The sequence below is a fragment of the Pteropus alecto genome, unplaced genomic scaffold (genome assembly GCF_000325575.1).
Source record: "Pteropus alecto unplaced genomic scaffold, ASM32557v1 scaffold40, whole genome shotgun sequence".
Taxonomy (NCBI): Eukaryota; Metazoa; Chordata; class Mammalia; order Chiroptera; family Pteropodidae; genus Pteropus; species Pteropus alecto.
This window is the reverse complement of record NW_006431919.1, coordinates 17,329,434-17,341,797: the sequence shown is the minus strand read 5'-3', so window position 1 is coordinate 17,341,797 and position 12,364 is coordinate 17,329,434. Positions and strand designations below refer to the sequence as shown.

At 52.4% G+C, this 12,364-nt stretch overlaps 1 protein-coding gene across 1 annotated transcript in view; it reads left to right on the top strand.

Annotated features, from left to right (window-relative positions):
* STK10 (serine/threonine kinase 10) overlaps positions 1-12,364 on the top strand; it is an 88,744-nt gene that overhangs the window by 12,528 nt on the left and 63,852 nt on the right. Inside the window, exon 2 of the mRNA XM_006906513.2 lies at positions 7,999-8,163. Coding sequence (XP_006906575.1) covers positions 7,999-8,163 — 165 coding nt within the window. The remainder of the gene's footprint in view (positions 1-7,998; positions 8,164-12,364) is intronic.

Here is a 12,364-nt window from a genome sequence, read left to right as displayed (position 1 = left end):
TGTCGTGGGGGATGGACGTCGAGGGGGATGGACGTAGGGGAGGAGGGACGTCGTGGGGGGATGGACTTAGGGGAGGTTGGATGTCGTGGGGGATGGACGTCACAGGGTATGGATGTCGTGGGGGGTTGGACTTGGGAGGATGGACGTCGTGGGGGATGGACGTCGTGGGGGATGGACGTCGAGGGGGATGGACGTCGAGGGGGATGGACGTCGAGGGGGATGGACGTGGGGGGTAGTGGGGTCCTGGAAAGGACGGGGCAGAAATCCAGGACTGCGCATGCCCGCCAGGGAGGTTGGGCTTTATCGCGGAGCAGCAAGGAGCCGCTGGAGGTTCGACCTGGGAGTGTTTCTGGTTGAAGGCAACGCAGTTAGAGGTGGGGGAGGGGGACCACACACACAGCACGTGGTGGCAGGAGGCCCCCGGAGATGCCGATTCTCGTGGGCTAGCTACTAAGGGAGAAGGGCGCTGGGCGGCGAGCCAGCCCTGAGTGTCAGTCCTGATTGCCACTTCCTAGCTCTGTGACGGGGCATGTCGCCTCCTCTACCTGGGCCTTCATTTTCTCTTCAGTAAGGGGTGGCAGCCCCTTGGCATACCTCACGGACCTGTGCTGGAGACAGGCGGGTGCTCCTTCTCCTGCCTCAGGAGACCACAGGCCTTTTTGATCTGTGGCCCACAAGGACTCGGGCCTCTGGAGGGCCGGGCCGTGGTGCATGCACAGCTCCGCTCTGTGACTGACTCGGTTCTGCCAGCCAGGGCGCTGTGGCGTCCGAACCCAAGGCCACATCAGCCGGCCAGGCCCTGTGTCCTCAGACCACCCTGCTTGGATTTATGTTGGGCCCGTCCCCTGCACGTCGCCGGTGCTGCTGTGATCCTGGTTCTCTGGGGCCACATTTCCTCAGTAGAGTCCAAGCCTTTCCCTCAGCTGGCGACAGTCACACCATGTAGGGACACCACAGCCACATGTTACGGGACACAGATCAAGCTCCTCCTTGGTTCCTGTGGCCTGAACCTCACTTGACACATGTCTGGCATAGTCGCCCAGAATCAGGGGGACGGGGAAAATAGAAGCCTTTAGCCTTGACTGCTCTATTCTTTGGCTCTGACCCACACACCCTGGCCACTCATCTGACAGGTCAGCTGCAAGCCGTCCCTCACGCCCCTGCCTGGCCCGGTTGCTAGGAGACCTCCCTGGCCAGTGATCCCACCCCAGCCTCTTCTACCCACTCCCTGCACTCAGCCCTTTCTTTCTTCCTAGAAAAGGAAATACCTGTTTCTGAGGCTGGGTCTGGGACGTGGGAGCGGGTTTTAGATGCCCCCTTACCTCTGCGAGGGAGAGTGCATTCTCTGCCGGGTGCAGCCGCGTGTGCAGAGCTGCCTCCTAGAACTTTCTGTAGGGATAGAGTGTTCTGCATCTGCTCTATTAAATGTGCTGGCCACGAACCACACTTGGTTATTAAGCACCTGAAATGTGGCTAGTGCAACCGGGAAACTAAAAATTTAATTTCATGTAATTCCTGGTAATTTAAGTAGCCACAGTGCGGCTAGCAGCTGCCCTATTGGAGAGCATAGCACAAGTGGATTCTTGGGAGGACACAGACAAGGTCACGATGAAGTGTCACTTTCTGGGCACCAACCCTGCAGGGTCTGTCCTCACTGGGACCCCTGTGGATAATTGCCAGATGTCATTGGGTGAAATTAACTTCCATAAACCACTTGCATTGCATATGCTGTTTTCAGCTCGTTTCTATGCGAAGGCACACAGTTTTCCCAAAGTTATAACTTAGATGTAATTTTATTATCCTGCCTCGTTGCCTTATTATGGCTTAATTATTTTTTTTCTCATTACTCTATTATCTTCCTATTTGTCACTTTAAAGCGTTGCTGACCATCCCACCGAGTTAATTCCCTCATCATCATGCAGTTGGACTTGAACGTTATTTCCACTTTTTTTTTTTGCCATTATTGTGGACCAGTGCAGTTGGACTTGAACGTTATTTCCACTTTTTTTTGCCATTATTGTGGACCAATGGGAACATCATCTCGGTACATTTCTTTCGTTTTCTTTTTTTGGAATTATTTCCTGGCCTTAAATTCTCAGGAATGAGGGATAATAGCCTTAAAGGGTATTTGTACAGCTCTTCAAACCTACTACTAATTTTCATCTTTAAAAGATGGAATCTGTTTACGCTCCCGTTGGCGATGAGGACCCATGTTACCACCCGTTTAGTTCCCAGCCCTGGAGGTTGTCATTATTTTCTGTTTTGTTAATTTCACGAGTGTAAAACGATCCTCTCCGCTTTTTTGGAGGCAGGTTCTTTTGGCAGAGGAACCCCGTGGTTTCTGTTTGCTGTCCCCATTGTGACCACCCCTGATGATCAGTCAGCCCCTCAGAGAGGCCTCGTGAAGGGCACTTTGAAGGTCCTGGTGTGCTTGGAGGCGAAGGTGAGCCTCCTTACACATGCGTCGCGTGGAGAAGGACTTCCACAGATGTTTGCTCTTTGCAGGAACACCCCCGGAGATGGGGAGCTACGTTGTTTTTTTTTTGGTGGCCAGTGGCACAAATCCAGAAGGGAGCTAATTGGCTCATGTAAGCGAACAGTCTACGGGCAGATCTGGGCTTCGGGAACAGCTGGTCCCAGGTATCCTCAGCATCTGCCCTGCCCGGCCCTCCGGCAGCTCCACCGGCTCGCAGACCTGAAGCGATGCCAGGAACTGTCCCCTGCTGCTGCGGGAACTGTCCCCTGTGGGCCCTTCTGCCCTTTTAGTTCTCAGTGCTCTGCTGGAGGCAGGCTGTGTTCTTCCGTTCTGCAGATAAGGGGGCTGTCACAGATTGCGCCCTCATCACGATGTTCACCCTTGTGGACCGTTTTCTCATCTGCAGGATGGGGGTTGGGGACTTGGGGGTTCACGAGCGGAGGCTAGTGTTCTTGCTGGTCCCTAAGTTCTGTGCTAACAACTCTTTCACTGGAGGAGGAGGCTGGGGACACAGTGACCAGCCTTCAGCCAGGAGGGAAGGGGAGAGCCTGGGCGCTGTCCCCAGTTGGCTGCCACTGTGCGGTTGACTTTCAGGAAGCCCCCGGCCTCTGGTGGGGCTGGCTGGGCCCCTTGGGTGGGGCAGGGCTCCTGGCAGGCAGGGCTGTCCCTACCTCCTCCAGGCTGGGTCTCACGCCACACAAGGGGGAGGATTGTTCCCACAGAGGTGCCTGGGCCAGAAAACACAGTGGCCACTGTGTGTCTGCTCTCAAGGGTGTGGGCTGAGGCGTTAGTCACTGCCCACCAGCAGTGGAGGGCAGGATGGCAGCTCCCCCACCCTTCGCTGGACCCCAGCCCTGCCTCAGCCGGTGGGAGAGACGGACGTCAGAGGCCACAGGCAGCCACTTGTTCTTTATGCGACTCCTTGCCTGTCACCTCCCACGAGGTGCCCTGTCCACTTGGACCACCCTTAGCTTTCCAAGGCCCAGCCATTCCCCAGGGTGCCCTCACATGGGACCACTGAGATCGTGGGCAACATCTCCCCACCCTCCTCCTGTGCAGAGAGGGAAACTGAGGCCCAGAGATGACCTTTGCAGAATTTACAGGCACTTCTGGCAAAATGGTCAGGAACGTGGACTTCGATGCCACACAGGCCCCAGTTCAACCCCCAGCCCTGTTATTTTCCTTTTCTGTGACCTTGTGCGAGTGACTTGACCTCTCTGAGCATCAGTTTTCTTACATAAAAACGGACCTCTTAATAACAGGACCTCCCTGGTGTAAAAATTAATGGAAGGGGTCAGTCGGTGCCCTCTCGTGCCCTCTCTAGGCTCAGCTAGCTTCATTTTCAGGTTCTGCTGGGGGCGGGATGGCCCAGGGGTCCTAGGCCGGCCTCAGGCAGCACTGGAGGCTCGAGGTACAGCAGGGTTTGGAGCTATCCCAGGGGGCTCAGCAATTGTTTTGAGGTTGCCTTTCCCTGGCCGACTCGATCACGGCCCTAGCCCTGAGCCGGTCCCTGTGTTCTGATTGGCCAGCATGACTCACCCACTTCCAGAAATGTGGGTGGAATCCGCTCCACCGAATCTTAGGGCCTGTGAATGAGGGTGGGTGGGTTCTGCAGAAAGACCAGGGAAGGATGAATTGTTATGGGAGGGCAATGACCCTGACCGACAAATGCTCCCTCTAGTCAGCAGCCGTCTTGTTCATTAGAAAAGTGCTTTGCTCTAATATGGGCTCAGTAAATGATGATCGAGTGAATGAATAGGGAGTAAGCTGATTCCTGAACCTAGTGTAGTGAAAAGTGCCCTGGACTGGGAGTCAGGAGATGACCACAGGTCACAATCCTAGGTGAGTCCCGACACCTCTCTGAGCCTCATTCTGCTCACCTGAGAAATAGGCATGATGGCTAACACCTGCATCCGTGGCGTGTGGGCAGATTAAATTCTGGCAGTTACGGTGCTCTGCGTCTGCCAAGCGTGCTATTGGCTGTGGTTGCCATTTATCTTCAGCGGAGAAAGATGGACCAGGGAACACTGGGCAGTTGCCAAGAAGCCTCAGGCAGGCTTGCGTTTCGATCCAGCCCTCACTCTCTCCCTTGCTGTGTGTCCTGAAGCAAATCACTGTGCCTCTCTGAACCTCAGTTTCCTCATCTGTCAGTTGGGAATGCTGATATTTTCCTCCAAGGGGTAGATGGAAGGTGAAGTGATACATTCTGTTTAAGGCCTGCTTCGGTGCAGAGAGAAAGCTCACGCAGCGTTAGCTGCTTTCATCGTCAGCCATTATTATGTCCTCTGGGACCACAAGGTGATGGATTGCTGCCTCTACCAGGCTTTTAAAGAATTTAAGTTTGGCCACGTCACTTTGTATGCCATGATGGCTGCTGACCTCTTCCTGGCGGGCACTGACCGCTGAAATCTGAGCCAGGTGCTGGGCAACGGGTGATTCTCGGTGTGGGTGACAGGAGCCTTGCTGGAGGCCCAGCCCTGTGGTCAGTGCTGCCCTTCAGGGTGGCGGGCAAGCAGATTTTGTACACGCCTGGAAAACAGTCCCCGCCGAGGCCTTCCCACCTCCAGGAGAAAACATCCCTTCCAAGGAAACCCAGGGGAAAAGTGACACGCAGCCTCCTCCGCCCGCTCTCAGGTGCGAAAGGTGAACGATGGAGGGGTGGCCTTCGCCCCGCTCGGCCCAGCCCCTTGCTGCTCTGGCTGGGGGCTGGAAGGGTAGGGTCAAGGCCCCCGCCAAGCCCCGCAGCCGTGAGGTGGTGCATGTCGTGTGGCGTGAACAGGTGTTTTGATGGTTCTCTGGTGTGACAGAGAAAGTCAGAAGGAAACGGAAGGTCCGTGATCAGTTGAGAGAGAGAGAGAGAGAGTGTGTATGTGTGAGCACCTGGCTGCTTAATCTGAGTTTAGGAGAGAGGGCCCCCCCCCCGCCAGGGAGGGCCGTGTGGGCGGGCGGAATTGTCTGACAAGGACTGACCCACCTGAAATTCCCTTCCCTGAACCGGGCCCCTGGGCCGGATGTGGACGGTTTCTTAGGCCTCCAGGAGCAGGATTCCACATCCGGCTTTGTCACCAAAGCGTCTGGGGGCTCTGCCTCGGTGTCCTCATCTGCACAGGAGACAATAAGAGCAGCTCTATGATAAGGTGGTTGAGATGAATGAGTCAGCACATGTTTGAAGTGTAGGCCAGCGTCCCTTGTAGAGCGGGCCGGGACCCTGGGGACTTTGCAGGTTCCATTAAACAAACATTTACCTTGACTGAGAATAAATTTACACGAGAGTATAAAAATTGCCTGCTGGCGTCTGTCCCTTCCAGAAGGCTCCCTGGCGAGAGGCAGCACCCCGCCACCTCCCACTTCCCACTCCGCCCTCATGGGCAGCCGTCTCCCCACTGGCACTGGAGAGTGAGTGTCTCCAGCTGGACCTTGAGCTCCTTGAGGCCAGGGGAGAGTTTCTCTGTCTCCCAGTTGTGGGTGCCTGCCCAGTGCAGGGCTGGCCTGGGAGCACTCGTCGGTGTCTGTTGGCGTCTGGCCCTGGGGACTTCTGAGTTCCGGAGATGACAGGCAGGCCTGGTACAGTAGTAGAAAGTGCACTCAGAGTTAGAGGACCCAGATTTAGATTCTGGTGCCACCACCCTAGTTCCAGTCACGTCACCTCTCTAAGCCCGGGCTTGCCGATCTGTAGAGCAGGGACAGGGAGGTGCAGGTTACCGTGGCGATCACATGCGCTGCCGTGAATGCCCATCTTCCTCCACGGGGCGAGGGGTGCAGGCGCGAAGGCCGTGGGCGTGTCCAGTGGATCAGGTTGCAGAGCCGTCCTGTAAGGACGGTCCCCGGGAGGCCCCTCGGCGGAGGCCAGCCCGGCCACTCAGACCGCAGGTCGCCGTCAGAGTCTCCATGTGCTCGGCGTTATAGGGAAGTGCTGGCCCCAAGCAGCACGGTGGGCGGATGCTCACGGGGCCGCCTGAGGGGACCGGGGTCCTGCTCCTTTTTCCCGGACACCAGCTCATCGTGGTGGAGTTGCTTGCACCACTCACGCGGTGGTTTCTCTCCTGCCCTCACTTTTTAAATTGTTGTCCAATAGACATAACATAAAATGGACCCTTTTCGTCATGGCTTAGTGTGTGCAGTTCACGGGCATTAAGTACATTCACAATGCTGTGCATTACCCACTTCCAGATGGATAATGTGCATTATCCATCTCCAGAACTTTCCCATCATCCCAAACAGAAACTCTGTCCCCATTAAACACTCACCACCCACCCCTCTCCCCCAGCCCCTGGTAAGCTCCATTCTACTTCCTGTCTCTATGAATTGGACTGTTCTAGGGACCTCGTGTAAGTGGAATCATACCGTATTTGTCCCTCTCGTGACTGGCTTATTTCACTCAGCGTAACGTCCTGAAGTTTCATCCAGGTCGTAGCACGTGTCAGAATGCCATTCCTTTTTCAAGGCTGACTAATATTCCCTTGAATGTATATACCACTTTTTGTGTATCATTCATCAGCCGACGGACACTTGGGTTGCTTCCACCTTTTGGCTTTTGTGAATAATGCTGCTGTGAGCGCTGGGGTGCAGATATCTGCTTGAATCCCTGTTTTCAGCTCTTTTGCTTACATACCCGCGAGTGGAACTGCGGGGCCACCTGGGAGTTCTATGTGTCACCTTTTGGGAAACTGCCACAGTTTTCCACAGTGGCTTTATACCCTTTTACATTCCTACCAGTAATGCATAAAGGTTCCAGTTTCTCCACATCATCACCAGCACTTATCTATTTATTTATGTAATTTATAGGCTTCCTTGTAGGTATGAAATTCTCTCATTTTTTATCAAGTAATAAACAGTCGTTAAAAAAAAAAACGCCCCCGCGAAATGCACCTAGCAAGCCCTTCAGCATAACTGGTAGACGCTTCTGTATTATGAACCTTTTCCGTTTTACTTGTACATGAAATGATACAAATAAATGCATGAAACCTTCCTATTGACATCTTTTAAACAATACAGAGGAAATGCAAGTGCCCTTTGAATCTACCCCCGTCTCAGTCCGCTCCCCAGACCGCTGTCAGGCAGTATTTTGTCAGAGTTTTTCACGCATTTACATACATGTGAGCATTTATGAAAGCGTCATTTTTCCTTTTGTGTGTGTGTGTCAAAATATTGTATTACTTTTGTTGTTCAGTGACTTAGATCTTTTACCGAACGGCTCCCCAGCCTTTCATGTTGGTATTTATAGAGCTATGCTGTTCTATTATTTTTATTTATCTCATTGTATGGGTATGTTGTACTTCTAAAAGTATACATGTTAATTAAACACAGAACATAAGATGTCGCATCCCACGCGTGCTCCCCTGTGCTGACATCATGAGCAGCACTGGCCATTGTCAAGAACAGCGTATCTCCTGCTCCAGCCTCGCCGTTCCCAGCTGGACATCCGGCCTCTGTTTCCACGCTCCTCGGCCCCTCAGCCGGCTTCCGGGGGTCAGGTTCCTGCCGAGCATGCCTCGTTGACCTCCTGTGTCTCTGCTCTGCAGGCCAAGAACAAGGAGACGGGTGCCTTGGCCGCCGCCAAAGTGATTGAGACCAAGAGTGAGGAGGAGCTGGAGGACTACATCGTGGAGATCGAGATCCTGGCCACCTGCGACCACCCCTACATTGTGAAGCTCCTGGGAGCCTACTACCACGATGGGAAGCTGTGGGTAAGGATGCCGCCTGCCTGTCCCTGGCGGCCTTTGTGGCCTGGTCCTGAGGTCCTCAGCTTTTTCTTAGCATCTTCTCGGAGGGCAAGGTCTGGAGGAAGGAGAAGGTGAAGTAGGGAGACTCTGGGTCCCCTGCCCTCCCCTTTCTGCAGAACCTCCCCACTTTCGGGATGGGCGAGACAGTGGTTCGGAGCAGGAAGGAACGCTGAAGCTCTCCTGCCTGGCCTCGAATCCCAGCTCTGCCGCTTGCAAGTTGGATAACCCTAGGCAAGTTCCTAACATCTCTGTGCCTCCGTTTCTCCGTCTATAAGGTGGGGATAATACTCCCGCGTAGCTCAGAGTCGTTACGGGGGTTAAATGGGCTAATTCACGGCGGGTGCTTAGAGGAGTACCTGGCACGTGTGAGAGCGTGGCGGATGCTGGCCATTCTCTTAGTTGTAGTGGTGGCGTCGTTGCTACCGCTGCTGTGGCTGCCACATGGAATTCCTTTCAGTGGCACCGCTAAAGCAGGGGGCCCTTTAACAGCCCCCCGTTCTCCGTCTGCAGCCTCATGTTTTGATGTGCACAGTGCAGGTGCAGCTTCAAGCCCCACTTTCCAAACTCAGCATCGCCCCTCAACTCTGGAGGGATTCTGGAGTGCCCCTGGTTTGGGGACGAACCCGCCCTACAGAATGTCTCACCTACTGAGGTTCTGTTGCTGCCTCTCAGTTTTTAAAACCCACACTTCCTAGAAGGTTCGCGTCTCTCCAAACTTGTCTCTTATGTGTAAAACAACGTAATTATATCCCCTAAACTCAGTACAACATTTGTAACAAAACGATGGGCAGCAGAATTCTCAAGTGCATCCTGGATGCATCTGGAAGGCTCGTCGAATGCCATGGAGCTGCTTTGCAGAGGGAGCCGGGTGGTGGCAGGAGCTGGGAGCGGCTGGGCTCACGTCGCCGCCCACAGCACCGTTATTGTCGGTTGTTAATAATGATTTGGGGGTTGGGGGGCAGGAGAGTGTTTTAAGCATTTTACCTTCTATTATGTTAGTTTATTGTGTATTGAGAAAACGTTACTATGTTTTAGTTACATTTTAGGAAATCAGTGGAGGGTTTGGAGTTGACATGTAAACTTTATAATTTTCCTACTTAATGGGAAATAGACCCCTGCTTGGCTTTTTTTTTTTTTTTTGCACAGAATGACTGGTTTTTAGGTATAGAACTGCTGACACTTAACAGGGAAATTGTTCCATTTGAGATAAGGATCCAGCTGTCTTTGCAAGCCACAGGAGAGTTTAGAGACCACCGTTGAGGTTTATCCCTCCCATTTCACAGAAATGAAGGAAGCCACTGTCTGGCGCGGTGGGGGGGGGGTGGTGAGAACTTGCCGCTGCCCCCACCCCGCCCACCCCACCCCCAAGAGCTCCAGGGCCCCTTTGCTCTCTGAGCATCTGCTTGGGGAACCTTCTGGATGTCACGGGAGTGGATAAAACCACCACCACCTGACTGCTAGCTGCAGGTATCACAGCCCTTCCTCCAGGCACATGGGGGGGGGAAGCAGAGCAGAGAGACTTGTCACCTTTCAGAGGAGGGGACAGAGCCACAGAGAGGGCAGGCCCCTTGGTCACAATCACACGGCTGAGGCCCATGAAGCTGCTGCCTGTTTCCTCTGTCCTGATTCATGGAACTGCTTTTTTAAACACTTTTTCTTTTAAGAAAACAATTATGAACCTTGGACCACAGGGGTTTGAACTGTGCGGGTCCACTTATGTGTGGATTTCTTTCAATAGGTACCGGCACTGTTTTTGATCGTGGTTGGGAGTGTGGATGTGGGGGGCTGGCTATGCATCGATCTATGCCATTTTATGTCAGGGACTTGAGTGTCTGTGGAGTTTGGTATTTGGGGGGGTGTCCCAGAACCAGTGCCCCCCAATACTGAGGGACAACTGGTATAGTTAAGTTTTTGGGGAGTCAAAAGTTTCATGCAGATTTTCAACTCTGCAGGCGTTGGCTCCCCTAACCCCGACATTGTTCAAGAGTCAACATATGATTCTCAGAGAAAAATGGAAATACCATCCAAATTTTTACACCAGAGATAACCGCTGGTAACTCTTGGAATGTGTTTTTCTAGACCTTTTCTATGCATATACATACTCGTACCCACAACTAAAAAAAAAATAAGGTGAATTTATACCATACCTGTTACTTTTACCTTTCAGTTTTTATTTAAGGTATATTAACAGCTTCTCATGTCAGTAGAGAAATACCTGCCTCTTCATTCTTCACTGCTGTATAGAAGTCTACCTTCTGATTGTTCTGATCTCTGTTTTGGGGCATTCAGGCCGCTTCTTTTTTTTTTTTCTGTTATAAACAACTGCGAGGGACATCTTTGAATTTTACATTCTTGCCTGAGAACCTATTTAGGAGAATTTTAAAGATTTTTAAGTGTTACCAAACCGCCTCACAGGCCCACTTTTGACGTTGTACAAAGGAGTTTTCTCGTCTGCCCACCCATTTGTCTATCTGCCCTGCTACCCATCTGCAGCCTTTACGGGACTGCTGATCAGGTACCTATTAAGAAAAACATCTTTCCTGTGTCTGTTTCCATTACTGATTACGGATGGATACCGAGTTCATTACTTTCCCAGGTCCGAAGATAATACCAACAGCTAACATCTGTAGAGGGCTTACTTGCGCTAGGCTTTTTGCTGTGAGTTTTACTTGCGTCATGTCATTTAATCTTCATTCTGTGAGGTGGTTGCTTTATCCTTGTCTTACAGATAAAAATGAGAAACAAGGAGGCTAAGGATGCCCCCTGCCCAAGGCCACACAGCTAGAGAGTAGCAGAGCTGGAAAACCAGACAGAGAAAAAGGACATTTTGTAACTGGGCTGCAGCTGTGTCTGAGGCTGTTTAAATAGATACACCGGAATTTTCTGTCCCAAAGTTGTCACCGAAGGCTGTTATTTTCTCACCCACTTCTTTTGCAGCCACCCCTACTGCCTACGTTTTCACTATGTAGACCTTGAAAGGTGCCATGCCCTCATTTTGGGGACTTGGATTTTAGACACTGTCAAGTCTAGGAAGGTAACACTAGGACTGGGCAGATCAAGATGGACAGAGGGCAGCCGGGCATGGTGTGGAGGTGTGAAAGGCGTGGCGTGTTTGGATTTGGGCAGCGCGTCGTGAAAGGTGAGGACAGGAAGTAGTTGGGGCCGTGTCGTGCAGGACCTCGAAGGCCAAGGTGAAGAGCTTGCACTTGATCTTTTAGATCGGTGGTTCTCAAAGTACAGCCCTCGGACCAGCAGCGGCACCTGGGACCTTGTTAAAAATGCAGATGGTCAGGCTCCCACCCAGACCTGCTAAATCAGAAACACTGGGGTAGACCCAGTTATCTGTGTTTTAAGGAGATTTCTGGGTGACTCTGGTGCTGGTTTAAGATTGAGAGACTCTATTTTAGGTAGTAGGGACCCAGTCGCAGTTTCCCCAGGGCAGAGACACATATTCTGTGTTTTAGAAAGAAATCACATTTGAAGGAGCAAGAAGAAAAGCATTGAGGCCGATAAAGAAGTGGTAAGAAGAAATTAGGCCGGAAGCCCAAGGATGTGATTTGGGAACAGCATTTGGTCAGGAAAGGCGTCAGAGGAAGGAACATTTGAACTGGGTCCTGAAGGATGCATAGGAGTTCTCCAGAGGGATAAGAGATGGAAGGGCAGTCTGAATAGGGGGACAGCATGTGCCAAAACGTGGAAGGGAGAAGGCTCGTTGTTCTGAGATACAGGCTTGAAGGAAGCACCCACTTTTGGGCGTTCTCTTCCACGTGATGGTTCTCGGACCCATCTCGTGATCAGGCCCAGGCCTTCTGTGTGGGTGTCTTTGACAAGTCCAGCCCCGGACCTGGGCTCTGCTGTCGGGAGTGGGGCTTTGGGATGAGAAATTGGCTGTCGCCATAGTGTCCTGGGGGATCCTTCCGCAGCCGGGCATCCAGGGACAGACCGCCCCCCGAATGGGGCGGAGGGCCTCTGTATGTCACCACAGCGCTCCGCCTGCAATCTGACGAGATGAGCTCATTTTCTTCCAGAATTTGTAAAATCCTTCTAGTGGTTTCCTATGACCACTTCTGCTTTTGAGTTCAGATGGTGTAAATGGGAGGAAAAAACAACCCAAATCATTCGAGACCAGTCAACCGCCCAATAGAAATATAACGCGAGCCACATA